At 50.5% G+C, this 24086-nt stretch overlaps 1 protein-coding gene across 2 annotated transcripts in view; it reads left to right on the top strand.

Annotated features, from left to right (window-relative positions):
• The first annotated feature begins 5268 nt into the window (after nt 1–5268).
• ZER1 (zyg-11 related cell cycle regulator) overlaps nt 5269–24086 on the top strand; it is a 30436-nt gene continuing 11618 nt past the window's right edge. The window contains exons 1-8 of one of the 2 annotated variants that reach the window (XM_045883276.2): nt 5269–5423; nt 16308–16559; nt 19117–19267; nt 19492–19928; nt 20239–20415; nt 21241–21355; nt 21522–21668; nt 22020–22187. In XM_045883276.2, the coding sequence (XP_045739232.1) occupies nt 16402–16559; nt 19117–19267; nt 19492–19928; nt 20239–20415; nt 21241–21355; nt 21522–21668; nt 22020–22187 (1353 nt within the window). In that variant the 5' untranslated portion in view covers nt 5269–5423; nt 16308–16401. Of the gene's footprint in view, nt 5424–16307; nt 16560–19116; nt 19268–19491; nt 19929–20238; nt 20416–21240; nt 21356–21521; nt 21669–22019; nt 22194–24086 lie in introns of both variants that reach the window. The other variant, XM_045883275.2, reaches the window with a different exon arrangement.

Below are 24086 nucleotides of genomic sequence, written 5' to 3'. Positions count from 1 at the left end.
ATTTACTTGTTTGACAGAGAGAGACACAGCGAGAGAAGGAACAAAAGCAGGGGGAGTGGGAGAAGCAGGCTGCCCGCCGAGCAGGGAGTCCGATGTGGGGCTCGATTCCAGAACCCCGGGATCATGACCTGAGCCGAGGGCAGACGCCACCCAGGTGCTCCTGTGTTTAACATTCTTTTTTTTTTTTTTTTTTTTAAAGATTTTTATTTATTTGACAGAGTCACAGTGAGAGAGGGAACACAAGCAGGGGGAGTGGGAGAGGAAGAAGCAGGCTTCCCGCCAAGCAGGGAGCCCAACGTGGGACTTGATCCCAGGACCCTGGGATCATGACCTGAGCCGAAGGCAGACCCTTAATGACTGAGCCACCCAGGCACCCCTATCTTTCTATATTGAAATACTATAGGTTTGGGCGCCTGGGTGGCTCAGTCGGTTAAGCGTCTGCCTTCGGCTCGGGTCATGATCTCAGGGTCCTGGGATCGAGTCCCACGTCGGGCTCCCTGCTCGGCGGGGAGTCTGCTTCTCTCTCCCTCTGCCTCCTCCTCTCTGCTCTGTCTCTCACTCTTTCTGTAAGATAAATAAATAAAATGTTTAATAAAAAAAATACTATAGGTTCACAGGAAGCTCCAAAGATAGTACAGAGAGATCCTTTGTACTCCTCACCCAGTTTCCCCAGTGGTTTCATTTTATTTTATTTTAAAGATTTTATTTATTTGACAGAGAGAGACACAGTGAGAAAGGGAACGCAAGCAGGGGGGAGTGGGAGAGGGAGAAGCAAGCTCCCCGCCGATCAGGGAGCCCAGCCAAGCAGGGAGCCTGACATGGGGCTCGATCCTGGGACTCCGGGACCACGACCCAGACCGAAGGCAGACACTCAACAACTGAGCCACCCAGGCGCCCACCGACCCTCCCCCACTGGTTTCATTTTAATACAGTTTTACCAGCTTCGAGATATATTTGATGTTCCATAAGCTGCCCATATTTAAAGTGTACACTTACATAAGTTTAGGCATATATATACAACTGTGAAACCATCACCACAATAAAAAATAATAAGCATGTCCTTTGCCCTCAAAAGATTCTTCCTGCCCTTCCAATCTTCTGTCTTCTTCCTCCTTTTGTACACTCTCACCTCCCCCCCCATCCAGGCAACCACTCATCTGCTTTCTGTCACTATAGATTAGTTTGCATTTTCTAGAATTGTATATAAAAGGGAACATATGCTGGGTGCTCCTTTTTATCTGGCTTCTGTCACTCAGCATAATTATTTTGAGATTTTGCATTCTGTATCATGTATCAGCACTTCACTACTTTTAATTTTTTTTATTTGTTTATTTTTAAAAGATTTTATTTTTTTCTAAGATTTTGTTTATTTATTTGAGAGAGAGTGAGCAAGAGAGAGAGACAGACAGACAGAAGGATCAGAGGGAGGGGCACAGAGAGAAGGAAAAGCAGACTCCCCACTGAGCATGGAGCCCAATGTGGGGCTCAATCCCAGGACTCCAGGATCATGACCTGAGCCAAAGACAGACTGCTTAACCAATTGAGCTACCCAGGCACCCCTAAAAGGTTTTATTTTTAAATAATCTCTACACCCAACGTGGGGCTTGAACTCACAACCCCGAGATCAAGAGCCGCATGTTCTATCAACTGAGCCAGCCTGGCGCCCTACTTTATTCCTTTTTATTGCTGTGTAGATTCCATTATATGAATACACCAATATTTATCCATTCACCTGTTGATGAGCATTTGGGTTGTTTCCATTTGTTGCTATTACAACTAAAGCTGCTGTGAACATTCATGCACAAGTCTTTATATGGACATATGTTTTCTTTTTTCTTGAGGTGGAATGACTGGATGAATTTTAAATTTTTAAAAAATGCCAAACCATTTTCCAATATGGCTGTATTGTTTTTCACCCACACCAGCAGTGTATGAGAGTCCCTATTGCACCACAACCTCACCAACACTTAGTGTGGTTGGTCTTTTGTTTATTTTTATTCATTTATTTTTTAAAGATTTTATTTATTTGACAGAGAGAGCCAGAGAGCACAAGCAGGGGGAGTGACAGAGGGAGAGGGAGAAGCAGGCTCCCCTCTGAGCAGGGAGCCCGACGTGGGGCTCAATTCCAGGACCCTGGGATCATGACCTGAGCCAAAGGCAGACACTTAATTGACTGAGCCAACCAGGCACCCCTGGTTGGTCTTTTTAATTTTGATATTCTAGTAGGCAAGTAGTGGTATCATATTATAGTTCTAATGTGCATTTCCTTAAGACTAATGATGTTGAGTATCCTTTCATGTGTTTGCCATTCATGTATGTTCTTTGGAAAAATTATCTGTTAAAATCTATTGCCCATTTTTTATTGAATTGCCTGCTTTCTTACTGAAATCAAGGTTTTTTTAAGAGTTTTTTTTTTTTTTTTAATTTATTTGAGAGAGCCCAAGCAAGGGGGAGAGGCGGAGGGAGAGGAGCCCGATGTGGGGCTTGATCCCAGGGCCCTGGGATCATGACCTGAGCCGAAGGCAGACGCTTACCATCTGAGCCACCCAGGCACCCCCTGAAATTGAGTTTTGAGAATTCTTTAGATTTTCTGGATACAAGTCTATTTGATTTTTATTTTTAATTGTGGTAAAATAAACATAGCATAGAATTGACCATCTTAACCATTTTTTTTTTATTTTTATTTTTTATTCACGTGACAGAGAGAGAGAGAGAGGGAATATGAGCAGGGGAGAGAGGCGGAGGGAGAGGGAGAAGCAGACTCCTCGCCGAGCCAGGAGCCTGATATGGGGCTCGATCCCAGGACCCTGAGATCATGCCCTGAGCTGAAGGCGGTGGCTTAACCATCTGAGCCACCCAGGCGCCCCCATCTTAACCATTTTTAAGTGTACAGTTCAGTAGTGTTAAGTACATTCACAAACGTGTGCCAACAAGCTCAGGAACTCTTTTCATCTTGTAAAACTGAAACTCTGTACTCACTAAACAACTCATTCTCTCCTTCTTCCCCATCCCCCTGCCCTTGATGACCCCCATTCTACCCTCTGTCTCTATGAATTTGACCACTCTAGATACACGTAAGTAGAATCATATAGTATTCGTCTTTTTATGACTGCCTTATTTTACTTAGCATGAAGTATTCAAGGTTCATCCACGTTGCAGCATGAGTTAGAATTTTTCCTTTCTAAGGCTGAATAATATTCCATTGTGTGTATGTATATACACACACATACACATTGTATATATCTGTATATACGTACATATACACATATGTATATACACATAACACAGTATATGTATATACATATATTATATACCATGTTTTGTTTATCCATCCATCTGTCGCAACATGGGTTGCTTCCACTTTTTGGCTGTTGTGAATAATGCTACTATGAAGGTGGGTATACAAATATCTCTTCAAGACTCAGTTTTCAGGGGCAGCTGGGTGGTTCAGTCGGTTGAGCATCTGACGCTTGACCTCAGCTCAGATCTTGATCTCAGTGTCGTGAGGGCAAGCCCCACATTGGGCTTCATGCTGGGCATGAAGCCTACTTAAAAAAAAAAAAAAAAAAAAAGACTGTTTTCAATACTTTGGGGTATATGCCTAGAAGTTGAGTTGCTGGGCCATGTATGGAATTAACATTCTATTTTTATGATTTTTTTTAAATTTTATTTATTCATTTGAGACACAGAGATACAGACAGAAAGAGAGAGCACGAGCAGGGGGAAAGGCAGAGGGAGAGGCAGACAGAGAGGGAGAAGCAGGCTCCCCGCTGAGCCAGGAGCCCAATGTGGGGCTCAATCCTAGGACCCTGGGATCATGACCTGAGCTGAAGGCAGATGCTTAACCATCTGAGCCACCCAGGCGCCCCAATTATTATTATTATTATTAAATATTTTGGGTTTTTTTTTTTTAGGTAATCTCTACACTTAACATGGGGCTCAAACTTACAACCCAAAGACCAAGGGTCACATGCCCTATGGACTGATCCAGCCGGGCATCCTCATTGTATTTTTTTTTTTAAGATTTTGTTTATTTATTTGACAGAGACACAGTGAGAGCAGGAACACAAGCAGGGGGAGTGGGAGAGGGAGAAGCAGGCTTCCCGCCGAGCAGGGAGCCCGATGCGGGGCTCGATCCCAGGACCCCAGGATCATGACCTGAGCAGAAGGCAGACGTTTAACGACTAAGCCACCCAGGCGCCCCCCAACATACATTTCTGAATTGTTTGGATTTTTTTTTTTTTTTTTTGCAAGTGTGTCTTCTTTTGGTAATTTGAAATCATCAATAGACTTTTCAAAGGATTCAAAATTGTACAAACATAGTTGTATACGGTGGAAGACTAAAGAGAAAAAACACGCGCAAAAGTAGTCACGGCATTAGAATTGGGGGGGCGGGGGTTGTGTCAAGAAAGTAGCTTCTAAACTGAGATTGAAGGTGGACGAAAGAGCATGTTGGCTACAGATACAGCAAGAAGTGTGTTGGATGTGAATATAGCAAGAGGAGCGTTCAGTTGGGAAGAAATTGTTTGAGCCTATAGGAGAGAAGGAGGACAAGAGGCTGGAGAGGTGATCCTAGTCGTCTATGTTAAGGGTTGTTAGCAGGGGAGTGCGCTGATCTGCTCCAAGTTCGGGGGCGGGGGGGGGGCGGAAAAACCCTCTGGGACTGTGGAGAGAAGGAGGGGAGGGCGCGTGAGGCGGCTGCCGCCGGGATGCAAGGAGGAGATGCTGGTGGACGGAGCCGGGCACTACTACTGGGGGAGGAGAGGCTGGTCCGCGCGACCGTCAGGACTTGGCGACGGGAAGCGGAGCTGAGGGGAACGCAGGGGCCAAGGCCGACTCCCACTGCCCCACGGGCGGCCCGTTAAGTAGCGGGGAAGCCGGCGCGCGTCGGGCCGCGTGGGAGAGCGCTACCTGCCGAGCACCCGCCGGGGACGTTCAATGGGGCGCCCGGGGTGGGGGGCGGGGGGCGTCCAGAGAGACGTCGGTGTTGACGCCGGAGGTGGAGTCCGTCCCGCCCGTCACCACTGCCCGGGCTCTGCCGGCCCGCAGGCCAGAGCGGGCCCCAAAGCCGGTGTCACACGGCGGGTCCCCCGCAGCCAGGGAGCCCCCGGAACAGCGTGCTCGAGGCCCGGGGGGGCCCACCTGCACTCCGCCGCCCGCAGACCGGGCCCCGCCGGGAGAGGAGCCGCCGCGCGCTCCGGAACCTTCGGCCGCCGCCGCCCGCGTTCGCCGCGGGACCCGTCGGGGGAACCCGTTCGCTGTTGCTAAGGGGCGGTCCCGGAAGTGACGCGCCCCGGGTTTGTTGACAGCGGAGGCGGCGGCGGCTGCAGGCTCCGAGCCTCAGGAGCCGGATCGGGGGAGGGGCCGGGCCCCGGAGCCAGCACCCGGCGGCCCTCAGCCCCGCCCGCAGCCCTAAGGGCAAGGTAACGGCCACGGAGTCCCCCCCCCCGGCGCGACCCCCTCCCTCGCGGGGCTCCAGTCCCCGGGTCCCAAGCTCCGCCCCGCCGACCCCAGTCTCCCGCAGACCCCGGCCCTAGCCTAGCGAGATCCCCTGTCTCCCTGGCGCTCTGGCCCCAGATTCCCCCGGGTCACATCCCCGGCTTTCCTCGCAGAGGAAGCAAGCATCCCGTCGGCTCCCGGTGCCGAGGGTATTTATCTGCGTCCTCCCCCTTTGCCTTCTGCCTCAGGCGCCTGGGCATCGCCGCTTGCACAGGTCCGTTTCGGCCAGTGGTGGGAGGACTCCTTTCTCTGCCCCTGCTGCCAGGTTTGAGAAACGTGCCTTTAAAACCGAGCTCCCTTCCTCCAGAAAGAAAATGACGCCCTGTCGGATGCCCCTACAAAATGGGGGATCGATATAGGGCTAAAAGGGCCAGCCTCTGCCCCTCCTACCTGTTGGACGAGCTTAAGTTTCTGCAAAGCAATGCTTAAAAGCTCAGGGACGGCTTGGATTATGGAACGGCTCCCAAAAGGGATGACAAGGTGTAAGAAATCCAACAGGATGAGAAAGGGATGGGCTGGGGTTGCAAACCTGAGGGCCAAGGGAGCCTGATAGGTGAGTTGAAAGTGAAACTGTCTGCTGGCCACTATAGTTCTGTGTGTGGAAATTGACTTGGCTGCTCTTAGGACCAGGGAATCCAAGATTTCCAGTCTTTGCCTGTGCTTGTCAAACGCGCTTGGTTTTTAAGGAAGGGAGGGAGGCCTGGTGCCTCCACAGGGAAAGACACCCCCTTTGATCTTTTCCACAGAATGTTTATCTTCAGGCTTCAAAATGGTTAGAATGAGCTTTGAAGACAGCTTTGGAAAGAGTAACAGGAGGCTATGCTTAGAGCAGGAGGTGGTTGCAGATGGTGAGGGGTCTCTGTTTCAGTTCATTGCTTCATTCAGAAAATAAGAAACATATAATATGTAGGGTGTCATGGAGAAAAATAAAGCAGGAAGGGCCATGGCAAGGGCCAGAGGGTGGGGTCACCTTTGTGGAGAAGTTGATCAGAGAAGGTCTCTAATAAGGTGATGTCTGAGCAAAGTCCTGAAGGGAGGGAGGGAGCAAGCCATACATCTGTCTACAGGCAGAGCATTCAACAGCAAGTGCAAAGGTCCTGAGGTAGTATACTTGATGGTTTTAAGGAAGGAGAGGACAATGGGACTGGAGCAGAGTGAAGGAGGGAAAGAGTGGGAACCAGATAATGGTGGGGAGAATGTCAGGGGCTGTCTCTGTGATGCAGGGTCCCAGAGTACCAAAGGAACCCCCTTTCAAATCTGTACAAATGTGGTCAGAGAAAATAGAGATTTGTTTTAGATGACAAATAGCCATTATGCTCTGGCCTGGCATTATAAGTAATCTTTTTCCATCTTTGTGATGACCATTGGTGGAATTAATACAAAAAGGACAGCCATAGAGCACTGTAGTTAAATCAGGTCATGCAGCTGCTTCCTGGTGGTGAGAACTTGGGCGAGGGGCCACCTCAGTGTCCTCATCTGTAAAATAGGGTTGTTGGGCTTAATGAGACATCATGCACTGAAGTGCTTAGTGCACTATTTAGCACGGATTAAGCATTCGGTGTCTAACAGTTGTGATGATAGCAGTGGCCATGATGAGGAACTGTTTGCATGTGTCTACCTCAAAGCCTTTCTTTTTAGCACCAGCTGGTGGTGCCACCAGCTCTGACTGCCTCCTGAGCTGGTAGAATTTTGGAGAACAGTGGGGGTGGGGGGAGACACAGTGGACACTTACTGTCACCCCTCGGGGGAACAATGTTTGCATATCCTACAGGGAGGATGGTAACTTGGTCTTGGCTTTCTTGACGCCACTAGAAGGTGATGGGGGCTTTTTAAAGAGAGCACAGCAAATCCCCATTCTACCACGTAAAATAGATAAAATGATGGTGTTGGCCTCAGGCATGTGGTTGGGGTGTGTGTGGCTGATCTGCTGATGGAGAGTGTTAATCTGAGAAGTACCCAGCAGAGGCTGAGACTTTGCAGCCTACCTTATAGGGAGCGGAACAATGGTTGATCTCCCTCCTCACCCCTCAAGCCTGGACTATATCATCAGGCCTGGGTCATAAGCTGAACAGGGTGACTGGGCCAGATGATTTAAAAAAGAGAAGTCAGAGCGCTTGGATGCTGAGAGCCAGCCTATTTGAGCAGCTCTTGTGGCTGGAACCTAGGACCAGCCACCTGGGGACCTGGGTTTAAGCCCAAGCTCTGCGGCTGGCTCACTATGTGAACTTGGGGGGCAAGTTCCATCCCGTCTGGGCCTTGGTTTTCCTATCTGTATACTAACTCTGAAGGCTGTTGGAAGGATGAAATGAAACCCAGGTCGTGAAAGCATTGGGTGCACTCTAAAGCTCTCTACAGAGGCAAAGAACAGTTCTTGGTATGACTACTGCCGTCAGTACCTTAGCTGTTCTTGACTCCTGAAAGGCCACTTCACGGATCCCTGATGGGTCATCTGTTTTGGGACCAACATTCTTTATCTGGCTCAATCACTAAAGCTGATTTTCCACCTTCCAAACGGACAGAAGGCTCTCCCCAGGCATGATTCCTAGGAGATCCCTCCATAATGATTGTTCACCACCTTCTTGGCATCTCCTCAGCAAGCCCACACAATGTGTTTGCAGCACATTGACCGATAAGGACCCTGATGAATCCTCAGGCCGACAAATATTGCTTGGGGATCTCGTGTAGGCGAGGCTCCTTCATCTGCAACCAGCCAGCCGTACACTCACTGTGTCATGGAGATGCCATGGATCACACAAGGTCCCCACCAAGAAGCTTTGAGTCGTGTGGCCAAAACGATATATGCTCATAGCACAGTTACCAGCAGTAACAGATCATCTGTGCTCGGTGCCTAAGGATACACAGAGTTTTAAGGAGTCAGTGAAGCCTCATCTGCAGAAACAAGATCGGGGGTGGGGGTGGGGGGAATAGTTCCCGCCCCTAGCGTCATGGGAAGGAGAGCCAGGCACTTTCTGGGGGACCTTGGGCAGGTCCTCACACATCTTTGAACCACAGTTTGCTCCTCTGGAAAACAAAATATGTCCCTCCTAGGTTATTTGTGCCTTCAGCGAGAACATGCATGGAAAGCTCGGCACTCTGGGTCTGGACCTAACACATACGTGTGTATGTGTTGCGAGGTACAGATAGACCCTTGAACCCATACGTAGTCCATGGCAGATTACTTCGCCACTCCTCAGCTGCCTGTCTGTAAGTTGTAGATTCTAATAACTCCTGCTTCATGTGGTTGCTAAGGGAATTAAATGACCTGACGGATATCGAGTTCTTAGAATATGTTGCTCAGTGTGGATGTGATCATTAAGTTTGCGTGTGAGCTGGGAACCCAGGTATTCCCCAAGGCCCCTCTGCCTCCAGGTGGCACCAGTGAGCGGGGAGGTGCATGCCTCCCTCATTACGTTTCTGCATCTTCTTAACATCACCCACTCTGTGGATTATGACCCCGTTGGGATGCTTTCCGCCCCTGGCCTGCACCCTGGCCCCCGGGAGACCCTGGCACTTGCCCTGACTCTCCTCACAGCAGCTTCCCACCCCCAATATCTGGACTGGGATCTGCTCCCTCCTGGAAAACTTCCAGCTTCTGTAAATAAGGCATTTGTTTGGATTCCCCCCCACCCAGCTCTTGGGTTAATATTTCACGGGGTGGGCGCTGCTCCAAGGCTCAAGCTTCTGGCTCCCCCATCCTCTCTGTCGGCGGGGTGTCAGGGCGCTGGTGGGGTCCCACGCTCCCTCTGGATCACAGTTCCTCTTTCCCCCCACCGCGCTGCGTGGACAGAAGACCCAGTGGTGCGGTGAGATGCACGGGTTTGGTTTGGAATCGCGTCCCCTGTCATCCGTTGTGTGATTTCAGGCAAGCCTCAGTGTCTTCCTTAGCAAATGGGGGGTAACAGTCAATAGTCAATACCTCAGCTGCTAGAGTGAGGTCAGGGCAAAGGCAAACCTTTATTCTGACGCGTGCCAGGCACAGACTGGCACAGAGGATCCGGGAGCCTGCAAGCAGACTGGGTTCCCATCCTCCCCAAGCTTGTGAGCTCACAGGCTGTGGGAAGGGTGTTCAGCAATTGTTATACAAATGTCAATTAGCTTCAAGTACCAGATCCTAGGGAATGTGGTTTGTTGGTTAAATAAGGAACTATATGCAGTAAAGCATGAGGGGCTCAGCGCCCCACCTGGAAGCAACCGGGATGGAGACTGTGGTCACTGCTTCTGTGTTCTGCCTTCTCTCGTCTGCTCCCTGTCACTCCCCCCCCGCCCCCCATGTCAGAGCTCAGGGTGGATCCAGTGTGAAGAACCTGCTAGAGAAGGGATGGAGGAAGACATGGGGTTCTTCTTACCGTGTGGTGTGCTTTCAGAACCAGAGTTCCCTCTGTCCCCGGTTGCCAGAATCCCAGATGGCCGGTGCCTGCTGCATGAGTGGGGAGCCCTTGGGGGTGGGGGTGGGGAGGGTAGAAATGGCAATCGCCTGGGGGCACCAGTGGCAGGGCGCCCCTGGCCCCTCCAGATGGCCCCTTCCTCCTCCAGCTCACCTCAACCCCAAGCAGCAGGGTCCCACCGCCGAAGGGTGGTTAGCAGATGGTACCATCTGCCTGGTTTGTCTTTGGGTGACCTTAGTGGCTGAAAGGATGGTGTTTCTTCCACCCGGGGAACAGAGTCAGGGCCGGGTGGGTACCTGGGTAACTGGGCTCAGCCCTGCCGAGAAGGCAAAGCCCCAGGCGGTGCTCTGTCGTTCAGAGTGGTGAGGGTTCCTCTGTGGCCACTGGGCCCTCCCACTGTCCTGGCACAGTAGACAGGGAGGATGCAGAGTGTGCCTTGTGCCCCAGGCACCTGCCACGTCTGCCACAACCTGCAAGTCCCTCTCGTCCCTGCCACAGGCCCGTGTTGAAACCCTACAATCTGTCAGGCCCACACAGGGTGTTCAGCACTTCCTTTGTCCAGCAAATTGTTGTGGAATTGGGCCTGTGGCACCAGCGTCCCACACTCTCTGGCCTTTCAGCCCGGGCACATCATTTCCGTCTTCCTGGAATGCCTTTCCCTTCTCTCCCTACCACCAGGGTTCACTGTGACTCCTCGTTTGGGTTGCAGCTGAAATGTCACTTCCAAGAAGCCTGCCCATGGCTCCCCAGTCCAGGGCAGATCCCCTAGCATAGGCACCCAGAGCCCCAGGTACCTCCTTCTCCTCCAGAGCACTGGTCCCCGGGACATGGTGCGAGGTTTGTGTGCTGCTTAGGTGGATGTCTGTCTCCCTCAGTCAGTTTGCTCCATAAGGACGCGGACCTTGTCTGGTCTCGCTCACCACTGAACCTGCAGTGCTCAATAGACAGCTGCTGAGTGGATAAAGAAGTGACCTGGGCTCAGCGCAGGGCGATGCCACACAAGACAGCCTGGTTCCTGTCCTCATGGAGCCGGCCATCTGGCAAGAAAGCCCGATCACGAAACCAGCATCAGTTCAAAGTGTTAGTTGTTCCGGTGGGGCCGTGGGCGCACACGGCGGGAGCACCCTGGCAGGTCAGGGAAGGCTTCCCAGAGGAAGCGATGTTGGTACCAAGGCTGGCGATGTTCAGGGACAGCGTTCAACGGTGGTGTGGGCTGGCGCGTGTGTGGGCGGGGATGCTTCCTGGAGGAGGGACACTGATGTGTTTTGGGGGTAGGAGTAGTATTTAGAATAGGAAGTGGATAACTCACTGAATTGGGATGCTCCCAGTTGAAAAAAAACAGACTGAGCAAAGGTCTGAAGGTGACCCTGTGCTTAGGGCCTGTTGGCAGTACCATGAAGGAGGCCAGGCCGGCTGCCGTAGGGGCCAGGAGGCCCCGAGTGGGCCAGCAGGCTGGCTGTGGCTCAGGAGGCCTTGAGTGACTGCTTGAAGAGAGGGGACTCGGTTTCCAGCAGGGTGCGCCTCCCTGTCAGCGGTGCTCCCCCGGCTCCTGTTGACCAGGGAAGATCTAGAAGAGAATGAAGGTAAAGGAAGGCTGTGCCCAGTGGCCCAGGCAGCCTGTTTATTGTGCCTTCCCTCAAGGGTGGCACACAGCCAGTGGGAAGCTGGCACCACGGGCCTTGTGGCAAGAGACCCAGACCTGGGGAGCACAGGACTACAACTGGGCAGGAGCAGACCCCGCTCTACTGGGGACCAGGGCAGGTGAGGCAGGAGAAGGGGATGGTGATGGTGACGGTGATAATCATAATTGGTTTTTTTTTTTTAGATTTTATTTATTTATTTGAGAGAGAGAGAATGAGAGAGAGCGAGTACATGAGAGGGGGGAGGGTCAGAGGGAGAAACAGACTCCCTGCCGAGCAGGGAGCCCGATGTGGGACTCGATCCCGGGACTCCAGGATCATGACCTGAGCCGAAGGCAGTCGCTTAACCAACTGAGCCACCCAGGCGCCCGATAATTGTAATTGTAATAGTAGCTTCTATTTATGAGCAATTACCACGGGCCAGGTGCCAGGCTAAGCTCTTCTGATATTCCATGTTATCCTCACACAGTGCTCCCTGTTTTAGAGAAGAAACTGAGGCACAGAGCGGTGAAGACACTTGCCCAGGTTCACCTGCTCTTAAGCGGCAGGGCTGGGACTAGAAGCTGGGTGGGCCTGACTCCAGAGCTCTCAGAGCACTGGTACCAGTAAGTAGTGGTGCCAGCACTTAGGCCTTGTGATCCCAGACGGCACAGGGCTCTGGGGCCGCCCACCGGATTTCTAGAGCAGCCCCGAAGGCTCACATATGGACACGGGGGCTCCAGGAAGCCAGGGGCAGTGCTGGGCCCCGAACTCCTTCAGAACTCTCCAAGGGGTGATATGATGGAGTCCGAGAGACCGGATTCAGATCCCACTTTGGACAGAGTAGCCTCTCTGAGCTTGAGTTTTCTCATCTACAAGATGGGATCATAAGCAACATTTCTTATGTACTCAGTCTCATCAAGCCTGAGACCAAGCATTTTCCCGACATCTCATTTACTCCAGCAGCCCTGTGAAGTGGGGATTATTATCCCCATTTTCCAGATGAGGAAACTGAGGTCCAGAGAGCTTAAGTAATTTACAGTGAATTGTAGAACTGGGTTGAAACATAGATCTATCTGACAACAGAGCCTGCGCTTAAAAAAAAAAAAAAAAAAAAAACTATTGAAGTATAACCTAGCTAGGGAAAGGCCTGGAAAGCGTGAGTGGACAGTTTGATGAATGTGCACCAGCAAACACACCTGTCCCCGAGGCCCCCCTGCCACTTTCTAATCACTGCCTCTCTGCAAAGGGAATTGATACCCTGACTTCTAACACCATGGATTCCTTTTGCCTATTTTCCCCCCTTTCCGATATAGACTATGGCAGGAAGATGGTTTGGGATTAATTCCTGACTTTCCTTAGTTCTATAAATGGTTGATTGTCTTCTATCTTGTTCATTCAATTCTCTCCGCCACCTCTACCTAAGGAGCTATATTCTCAGAGCATCACTTCACTGAACCCCAGTCCCTTCTAAATGTGGACCCTTTTTGGTGTCCAGGCCATTTTCTTAACTTTTATTGAATTATAATATACATTTTTAAAAATCATACCAGGATATACAGCGCCCAAATATTCACAAAGTGAACACACCTTTATATCCGGCACTCAGATGTGGGACTAGAAGCTTCTCAACACCCAGCCAAATCCCCAAAGTAGCCTCAGTGCTGACTTCTGCCACCACAGATCAGATTGTTCTGGCTTTTTTTTTTTTTTTTTTTAACTTAATGGAGTAAAACATGAATGGATTCATTCAGTATATAATATGATATATGCTCTTTTGTGTCTGACTCCATTCACTAAACTCAGGAGGTTCATCCAAGCTGTTGTGTTAACAATAGTTTGTGCCTGTTCATTGCCCTTAACATTTCATTGGTGAGTATACCGTACTTATTCATTCTAATGTCAGGGACATTCAGATTCTTTTCTGGCTTTGGCTATTCTGAATCATGCTGCTGTGAACATTCTGGTCTGTGTCTTTGGGGGAACATGTATACGTGCATCTCTCTTAGGTGTGTGCCTAGGAGTGGAATTGCTGAACATTGAACATATGTGCATATTCAGCTTTAGTAGACAGTGTTGCACAGTATTCCATTATACTGTCAATTCGCACCAATTTACACTCCCACTCGCAGCGTGGGTGACATCCCGTTGTTCCATCTTCACCACAGCACAAGCTTGGTAGTGCCTGGATTGTTTCCAGTTGAGCCATTCTGGTGGGTGGGAAATGGTGTCTCATTGTGGTTTTATGGATACTAATGAAGCTGAGCCCTTTTCCGTATGTGTCCATGTGTTCTCTATCCTTTTATGAAAGGATCATTAATCCCATTTATGAAATGCCTGTTCTAGTCTTTTGCCCATTTTTTTAGTTGGATGCTATGTCCTTTTTAAAACAGTTTGGGGGTGTTGCCTGAGTGGTTCAGTCGGTTAAGCGTCCAACTCTTGATTTCAGCTCAGGTTGTGATTTCGGAGTTGGGCGATTAATCCCTATGTGGGGCTCCATGCTCAGTGGGGAATCTGCTGGGGATTCTCCTCTCCCTCTGCCCCTCACCCTGCTCGCTTGTGCATGTGCATACATGCGCGTGCATACTCTCTCTCTCCCTCTCTCTCTCTCAAATAAATAAATCTTTAAAAAAATGATTTGGGAGAGCCTGACTGGCTCAGTCAGTGGAGTGCAGGATACTTGATCTCGGAGTTGTGAGTTTGAGCCCTGCCCTCGGTGTAGAAATTGCTAAAATCTTTTAAAAAATGATTTGTAGGAGGTGTTTATATATTCTGAATATGAGTCATTTGTTGGATATATTATTGGAAATATTTTCTAGTCTGTGGCTTGTCCTTTCTCTTTCTTAATGATATCTTTTGATTAACAGAATTTTACATTTTAAGGCAGTATAATTTTTTCTCTCTATGGTTTCTGGGGTTTTCTTGTGACCTGATTAAGAAATGATTGCCTGCTCGGGACGCCTGGGTGGCTCAGTCAGTTAAGCGGCTGCCTTCAGCCCGGGTCGTGATCCCGGGGTCCTGGGATCGAGTCCCACATTGGACTCCTTTCTCGGCAGGGAGCCTGCTTCTCCCTGTCTCTCCCTCTGCTTGTGCTCTGTCAAATAAATAAAATCTTTAAAAAAAAAAAAAAGAAAGAAAGAAATGATTGCCTACTCTAAAGTCACAAGATAGACTCCTGTATTATCTTCTAGAAACCTTGTTGTTTTACCCTTCACATATAGGTCTGTGGTCCATCTTAGATTAATTTTTGTGTATATATGAACAGAAGTTTCTTCACTTCGGTGCAGATTGGTTTATCATTTTTCCTTATGAGTCTTATTTAAGGAATCTTTACCTAGCTCAAGATCATGAAGACAGTAGAAGACTTTAGGGTTGCTTTTTTTTTAAGTTTGTTTGTTTTTTTTTTTTTTAGTGATCTGTACTCACGACCCCAAGATCAAGAGTCACATGCTCCTTAGGGGCGCCTGGGTGGCTCAGGCGTTAAGCGTCTGCCTTCGGCTCAGGTCATGATCTCAGGGTCCTGGGATCTAGCCCCACATCGGGCTCCCTGCTCCACGGGAAGCCTACTTCTCCCTCTCCCGCTCCCCCTGCTTGTGTTCCCTCTCTCGCTCTCTCTTTCAAATAAATAAATAAATAAAATCTTTTTTAAAAAAAAAGAGTCACATGCTCCACCAACTGAGCCAGCCAGGCGCCCCGACTTTATTTATTTATTTATTTATTTATTTATTTATTTATTTATTTATTTAAGTAGGCTCTCCGCCCAAGGTGGGGCTCAAACTCACAACCCCAAGATCAAGTGTCACATGCTCTTCTGACTGAACCAGGGAGGCACCCCCCCAACTTTAGTTCTTTAATAAGTTTTATTGAGCTACAATTCCTATACCATACAGTATACCTATTTAACATAGATAATTCAGTGGTTTTTAGTATATTTGGAGTTGTGTGACTGTCACCATCATCAATTTTAGAACATTTTTATCACCCCAGAAGAAACCCCGTACCTCTTAGCAGTCACTCCCCATTCCTCACAACACCCCAGCCCTAGGCCACCACTAATCTACTTCTGTCTCCACAGGTTTCCTATTCTGGCTAGACATTACATATAATGGAACCATACAATATATGGCCTTTTGTGTCTGGATTCTCTCACTTAGCATAATGTTTTCCATGTTGTAGCGTGTGTCGATACCTCATTCCTTTTATGGCTGAATAATATTCCATTGTATGGACAGACCTGTTTCTGTTTATCCATGCATCAGTTAATGAAAAGTAGTTTCCATTTCCTGACTATTACGAATAATACCACTGTGAACATGAATGTATAATTTTTATGTGGACACATATTTTCATTTCTCTTGGGAGGAGCCTTCACTCTTAATCACATACAATGAGATTCAATAACAACATGTCTATAAAGCCCCGGCATATACTGAATGTTCACACAGTGACAGCTATTTATAGGTTAGGTTACATACTAAGGGATGCCCCCGTGTAGCTGTTAATGGAAGCCCCTGTTATCCTCACCCCAGCATTGAGTCCCCAGCTTGTCTGCCCACAGACACTGCAAAGGCATAAAAATGCTTGGACAAGGCCCCCTGCTCTTTGCAGGTCAAATCACACCTCGCTAGTGGCATAGCAGAGAGGAGCAGGGAAGGAATCAGGAGCCTTGGGGCATGTCTCTGCTAAGCTGCTAATTTGAATGTGACCTCTGGGGCCTCAGTTTCCCTACTCAGAGAGTGGGCGTGGGGTAGCCGGTGGTTGTGGCTCTTATGTGTGGCTCACTTAGCTTCTTCCTGTTCCCCAGGTTGTGGTTCCGCCAATGATCCTGTGAGGGCTGGGGAGTCACCGCTGCCCCTAGGGGCCCCTGTCCTGGATTGGTCCACCTGCCTGCCGCCAGCATGGCGTCCGACACCCCCGAGTCCCTGATGGCCCTCTGCACCGATTTCTGCCTGCGCAACCTGGATGGCACATTGGGCTACCTGCTGGACAAGGAGACTCTGCGGCTGCATCCAGACATCTTCCTGCCCAGCGAGATCTGTGACCGGCTCGTCAATGAGTGAGCAGTGGGGGCGCTGGGGCACGGGCATGAGTCTTAGCATGAGCGCATGTGGAGGCTCTGGGACCATCGTGTGCACCATACGGGGATGTGGCTATGGATACACACGTGTGAGGAGGGTGTGCACACACTTGGGTATCTGTGGGTGCAGGAGAACAAAGTTACATGTGTGCATGTTGGTATGTGTATGGAGGTGTGTGCATGTGAAGGAATGGGTGTATATACACACATGGGTTTCTGCAGCATGGGATATGTTTGAGTGTGTAACCACAAGTGTGCATTACATCTATGAGAGGGTATAAAAACTTGCATATGGAGCACTTGGGTGGTTCAGATGGTTAAGCGTCTACCTTTGGCTCAGGTCAGGGTCCTGGGATCGAGCCCTGTATCGGGCTCCCTGCTCAGTAGCGAGTCTGCTTCGCCCTCTCCCTCTGCCCCTCCCCCACCGCTCAAGCTCTGTCTCTCGCTCTGCTCTCTCTCTCAAATTAGTAAATAAAACCTTTAGGGCGCCTGGGTGGCTCAGTTGGTTAAGCGACTGCCTTCAGCTCAGGTCATGATCCTGGAGTCCCGGGATCGAGTCCCGCATCAGGCTCCCTGCTCGGCAGGGAGTCTGCTTCTCCCTCTGACCCTCCCCCCTCTCATGTGCTCTCTCTCATTCTCTCTCTCTCAAATAAGTAAATAAAATCTTTAAAAAAATAAATAAATAAAACCTTTAAAAAAAAAGGAAGAAGAAAAAAGAAACCTCAAAAACTAATGATGTAATGTATGGTGATTAACATAGCATAATAATAAAATAAATAAATAAAAAGAAAGAAAAAAGAAACCTGCATATAAATGAAGGAGTTCTGTGCTGTTCTGTGTGTGTGCATGCATACCTGTGCCTACAAACACATGTCTGTGTGTGCAAATGGCCACAAACATGTTTATGCTCTGGTAAACAAATAATGGATCTATGCCCAGGAATCGAATCATTCAGAAAATCTTTATGTGGACCCTCCAGGGGACTCCCCACTATTAGAGGCTCCTAGCAATAGGATATGCATTCACTCACCTCAGGGAGTTCAGTCTAGATGCCCAGAAGGGAAATTGTTAGACCAAACAGTTGCACATAAAAGTGGGAACTTGTGGGGCACCTGGCTGGCTCAGTCAGTGGAGCGTGCGACTCTTGATCTTGGGGTTGTGAGTTTGAACTCCACATTGGGTGTGGAGTTTATTTAAAAATAAAATCTTTAAAAAAATTTTTTTTTAATATTTACTTATTTGAGAAATAGAGGGGCAGGAGGGCAGGAGGGGCAGAGGGAGCGGGAAAAGCAGGCTCCCAGCCAAGCAGGGAGCCTGATGTGGGGCTTGATCCCAGAACCCTGGGATCATGACCTGAGCCAAAGGCAGACGCTTAATGGACTGAGCCACCCAGGTGCCCCAAAATCTTTTTTTAAAAATGTATTTATTTATTTGAGAGAGCACAAGTGGGAGGGGCAGGAGGGAGAGGGAGAGAGAGAATCCCAAGCAGACTCCCCACTGAGCCAAATACAGGGCTCCATCCCAAGACCCTGAGATCGTGACCTGAGCCAAAATCAAAAATCTTTAAAGACTAAAATATAATAGGGAGCGCCTGGGTGGCTCAGTCGGTTGAGTGGCTGACTCTTGATTTTGGCTCAGGTCATGATCTCAGGGCCATGAGCTCGAGCCCCACATTGGACTCCACACTCACCAGGGAGTCTGATTCTCTCTCTCCCTCTCCCTCTACCCCTCCCCTGCTTGCTCTCTCTCTGTCTCAAATAAATCTTAAAAACATAAATAAATAAAATAAAATCTGAATAAAAGAAAGGAGAAAGAGTGGGAACTTGTGTGTGACCAGAGGACAGAGCCCGACTTGTAGTCATATTCTGAGCATTTAATGTGGGTCAGGTACTCGCTTGGACGCTTTGCAGACCAGAGTTATGTCCATTTTACAGATGAAGAAACTAAAGTCTGGGGAAGTTCCATTACTCGTCTCAAGTTGCCCAAGTAGTGAACAGCCAAGCTAGGATTTAGAGTCCAGAGTGTTTGACTCCCAAGCCTTTTCCATCAGACCAAGATTCTTGTATCAAGTGGCATCTCAAACAGGGTTTGGCCCTGCTTTGGCCCTGCACCCAGCTGGGAATGTTAAACCCCTTGGCTTAATCTTCGTGTTGGAAAGGGTCCTGGGAGGGGCCAGTCAAGGAACAGAAGCTGGGCCGGTCAAGGAACAGAAGCTGGCTTAAAATGAGGAATGTGGACGTGTGTGTTTGTTATAGATGTGTACGGCTTTGGGAGGAAGAGTTTGGGATTTGCCATTGATTACAGGCCCCTTCATCACCTTTGCCCTCCTGGTGCCTGGGGCCACCCTTCATCTTACCTGCAAGGGGGTCAGGATCCAAGCAGGTGCTCTTAGAAAGAGGGGCAGGGGACAGAGGAGATGGAAGCTGCTGATGGGTGGTGAGGGAAGGTTCCAGGGACAGGATGCCTGGAGCTGAGACTTTAGGGAGGACAAGGGTCCCCGGGCCCCTCCCACTAGCCAGGCTTTCCTCCCTCCCAGGTATGTGGAGCTGGTCAACGCCGCCTGCAACTTTGAGCCACACGAGAGCTTCTTCAGCCTTTTCTCAGACCCCCGCAGCACCCGCCTCACCCGGATCCACCTCCGCGAGGACCTGGTGCAGGACCAGGACCTGGAGGCCATCCGCAAGCAGGTGAGACCTGCATCACCAGCCAGGGGGTTGGCCATGGGGAGGCCGGCCAGAGAGGGTCAGTGAGTCAAGGGCCGGGCCGCTCACCTCCAGTACAAGAATCTGGTGTGCCCCCTCCTTATGCCCGCCCCTCCCCAAGCCTGCCTGTGGTCTGGGGTCAGGCCTGGGGGTCGCCGGAGGCGGGGGTTGGTGGGCTGTGGTGATGACGGAGCTGTGCCTGCTACCAGGACCTGGTGGAGCTGTACCTGACCAACTGCGAGAAGCTGTCCGCCAAGAGTCTGCAGACGCTGAGGAGCTTTAGCCACACCCTGGTGTCCTTGAGCCTCTTCGGCTGTGCAAACATTTTCTACGAGGAGGAGAACCCAGGGGGCTGTGAAGACGAGTGCCTCGTCAACCCCACCTGCCAGGTGCTGGTCAAGGACTTCACCTTTGAGGGCTTTAGCCGCCTACGCTTCCTCAACTTGGGTCGCATGATCGACGGGGTCCCTGTGGAATCCCTGCTCCGGCCACTCAACTCCCTGGCTGCCTTGGACCTCTCAGGCATCCAGACGAGCGACGCAGCCTTCCTAACCCAGTGGAAAGACAGCCTGGTGTCCCTTGTGCTCTACAACATGGACCTTTCAGACGATCACATCCGGGTCATCGTCCAGCTGCACAAGCTGCGGTGAGCTGCTGGCCCGGAGCTCACTGGGGTAAGGGTGGGGGTGGGGGGTGGCAGTCCCAGGAGGTTTGTGAGCCCCTGGCCAGGCAGAAGTGGGTTTGGAAGAGACAGTCCCCTTCCTTGAGCCCAGTGTTGTGGCTGCATCCTGGCTGTTCAGGGCCTTGGGGTGCCAGCAGGCTCTTCCCCAGAATGCCCTGGGGCAGTTGTGGCAGGGATGGGCCCTCCCCTGCCATGGGCTGAAAGAGCAGGGGTCTCCGAGGAAGCCCCAACCCGTGTCCAGCTCCTGACCTTTGGCCCCCACTCCAATCTCCAGACACCTGGACATCTCCCGAGACCGCCTCTCCAGCTACTACAAGTTCAAGCTGACTCGCAAGGTGCTGAGCCTCTTTGTGCAAAAGCTGGGGAACCTGATGTCCCTGGACATCTCTGGCCACATGATCCTGGAGAACTGCAGCATCTCCAAGATGGACGAGGAGGCAGGGCAGACTAGGTGGGGACCCCCCCGCCATGGTTGCCAGCAGGGTGTCACTCAACAAGCATTTACCGAGCCAAGTCCTGTGCTGGGTGCTAGAGATAAAGAAACGAAGCAGGCCCTGCCCTCTTGAGTCTGTACGAGCTAATGGGGACAGAAGAGTCATTAGTAGGACTGTGGTAGGGGAGGCACAGGGCTGTGGGGTTGCCCTGAGGATCAGGAAAGAGGAAGGAAGAATGGCATCCAAGCTGTCCTGAAAGCTCCTTCTGAGTTTGCCAGAGGAAAGGTGTTCCAGCAGAGGGAACAGCATACACAAAGACTGGAAGGTGCAAGCTTGAGGAGTGACCAGGAAATTAGGACACTCAGCCTGGCTAGAGACGGGTGGTGGTAGTAGGATGGGCCAGCAGTGTCCACCATGCATTAGGAATCACAGCAGATAGGTTGCTTCCTGGCTTGGTTGGTTGAGAGATCTGATTCAAACCCATCCAGCTATAATTGGCTCTAAGCCCTATTACCAGCCATACGTTCGTGGGGTTTGGTTGATGAGCATGTCCTTCATGATTGTTGGTAGAACTTTACATAAAGTGGACAAGTCCTCACTAGAAGGGCACATAGTATTTTCTAAAGATGGTTGCACGGTATCTCCCACCCCACATGTTATATAGTTTGACCTTGCCACCTTTCCGTCAAGAGGTGGGGGGCCTATGTCCCAAAAGATGAGGCAGGAAGGCCTAGAAGAGGGCCCCAAGTAAATGCCTAGCCACCCTCAGGGAGAAGCCCTCCTGAATGAACCCAGGGCAGCCCCAGTCCATAGGCCACTGACCCGACATCCTCTTCCCCCAGCATTGAGCCTTCCAAGAGCAGCATCATGCCTTTCCGGGCCCTGAAGAGGCCACTGCAGTTCCTTGGGCTCTTCGAGACCTCCCTGTGCCGCCTGACACACATTCCCGCCTACAAAGTGAGAGAGGGAGTCGGGGAGGGGAAGAATACGGAGCCCTGGGACAAGGGAAGGGGGTGGGCTGGGGGCCCCACAGTGTCTGCCGTGGGGCTAGAGATGGAGCTGGGATCTAGGGATCCTACCACTTGGCCTCTTCCGGGTGGTTCTGAGCATGTTTCATTCCCAGGTAAGTGGTGACAAAAATGAGGAGCAGGTGCTGAATGCCATAGAGGCCTACACAGAGCATAGGCCTGAGATCACCTCACGAGCCATCAACCTGCTTTTTGACATCGCACGCATCGAGCGCTGCAACCAGCTTCTTCGGGCCTTGAAGGTCAGCCTCAACCCCGGGGGTCCTCGGTCTCCTGCCCATCCCCAGCTGGCAGGTGCTGGATTTGATTGAGCCAGAGCCCCCGTCCCTCCTCTGCACCTCCTCCTCATCCCCAGGACACCAGCAGTCCTACCCCCAAACCCCAGGCCTAACTTGTCCCAGCACTGGCCTTATCCCAGACCTGTGGCCCTATCCTAGTTTCTGTCCCCAATCCTCACTTCTGCTCTCAGAGAACAGGATTGGGATAAGCTGTAGCCCAGAGGACCTATCCCAGCTCCCTGGCAGAGCCCTAGGCCTGGCCTTGCACAGCTTGAACGGAACTTGCCAACCCAGGCCTATCCTGTCTTCCTACAGCTGGTCATCACGGCCCTCAAGTGCCACAAGTATGACAAGAACATTCAAGTCACGGGCAGCGCTGCCCTCTTCTACCTGACCAATTCTGAGTACCGCTCAGAGCAGAGCGTCAAGCTACGCCGACAGGTCATCCAGGTGGTGCTGAATGGCATGGAATCCTACCAGGAGGTGACGGTGAGCCCCCTACCCACGACAGCCCTGCATGCTCAGGCCCAGCCCCTCCTTTTCCTGTGCACCCTGTGTCCCAGCCTCCCCAACCTGGTCCCTCAGGGGCCATCCTTGTTCTCACCTTTTTCCGCCTGGCTCTGTACTGCACCCCCCCTCCCTTATCCACAGCATCCCTCCCAGACTCTGGGACCTGGCATTCAGGACCCTGTATTCCGGCCCCACCTGACCAGTCCATCCCCCATGGCCATCCCCCACCCAGGGACCCTGTTCTGCCCCTGGGCCTCTGCTCATGCTGACTCTTTAGCCCTTCTGCCCAGTAACACTCTGCTGCCGGGGGAGGGGGGATTGTTTTCCAATAGCTGCTTCTATTATAAAAGTCACACAAATTTTGACCTTAGAAAAACTGTAATTACAGATAGAAAGAAAAAAAAAATACACCCATAATCCCACCACACAGAGATAGCCACTGTTGATGTTGGATACCTGTTCTGGATTTCGCCCGTGCATGTTTATTTAGTAGATGGGGTCATTCTGCACTTACTGTTTGCATAATGTGGATTTTTATTTCAACAGTGTCTTATGAATGTGAACATCTCCCAGATCAACAAACATTTTTACAACAGAACTCTTAAAATAATGTTTCTTTTCTGATTATAAAAGTAAGACATCTAATGCTTGAAAACAAACAAATTCAAGCACCATTGACCCTTGAACCACACGGGTTTCAACTGTGCGGGTTCACTTAGATGCAGATTTCTTCTTTAAAGATTTTATTTATTTATTTGAGAGAGAGAGAGAAAGAGTTGAGGGAGGAGCAGAGGAAGAGGGACAAGCCGACTCCATGCTGAGCACAGAGCCACGGAGCCACGGAGCCCGGAGCTCGATGGAGGGCTCGATCCCACGACTCTGAGATCATGACCTGAGCTGAAATCAAGAGTCAGATGCTCAACCTACTGAGCCACCCAGGCACCCATTTTTTTAAAAAACAGATTTATTTAGGGGTGCCTGGGTGGCTCAATCGTTAAGCACCTGCCTTCGGCTCAGGTCATGGTCCCAGGGTCCTGGGATCGAGCCCCGCATCGGGCTCCCTGCTCCGCGGGAAGCCTGCTTCTCCCTCTCCCATTCCCCCTGCTTGTGTTCCCGCTCTTGCTGTGTCTCTCTCTGTCAAATAAATAAATAAAATCTTAAAAAAAAAACAGATTTATTTATTTATTTGAGAGAGAGAGAGAAATCAAGCAGGAGCAGGGGGGAAGGGCAGAGGGAGAGAGAGAAACTTAGGCAGGCTCCATGCCTAGCACGGAGCCCGACACGGGGCTCTATCTCACAACCCTGAGACCATGACCTGAGCCAAAATCAAGAGTCTGCACACTTAACTGACTGAGCCACCCAGGCACCCCAGATGCAGATTTTATTTGACAAATAGAGTATACACTGTCAATGTATTTTTCTCTTCCTCATGATTTCCTTACATATTCTTTGCTCTAACTTACTTTATCTTAAGACTACAATATGTACCACATATAACGTGCAAAATGTGTTCATTGACTATTGATGTTATGTAGTCAACGGTAGGGTATTAGTTAGTGGTTAAGTTCTGGGAGGAGTCAGAAGTTATGCGTGGATTTTCAGCTGCATGGCAGTGGGTGGGGAGGAGGTTGGTGCCCCTAACTCTCAGGTTATCCAAGGGTCGACCATGATATGAAAATGTGTTGGGACGCCTGGGTCACTCAATCAGTTAAGTGTCTGACTTCGGCTCAGGTCATGATCCCAGGGTCCTGGGATCGAGTCCCTTGTCGGGCTCCTTGCTCAGCAGGAAGCCCGCTTCTCCCTCTCCCTCCGCCTGCCACTCCCCCTGCTTGTGCTCTCTCTCTCTGTGTCAAATAAATAAATAAAATCTTA

The sequence above is a fragment of the Mirounga angustirostris genome, unplaced genomic scaffold (assembly GCF_029215605.1).
Source record: "Mirounga angustirostris isolate CCGP_5_RB_7025 unplaced genomic scaffold, mMirAng1.0.hap1 SCAF_15, whole genome shotgun sequence".
Taxonomy (NCBI): Eukaryota; Metazoa; Chordata; class Mammalia; order Carnivora; family Phocidae; genus Mirounga; species Mirounga angustirostris.
The sequence above is the reverse complement of the archived record's forward strand: the minus strand, read 5'-3'. Positions and strand labels throughout refer to the sequence as shown.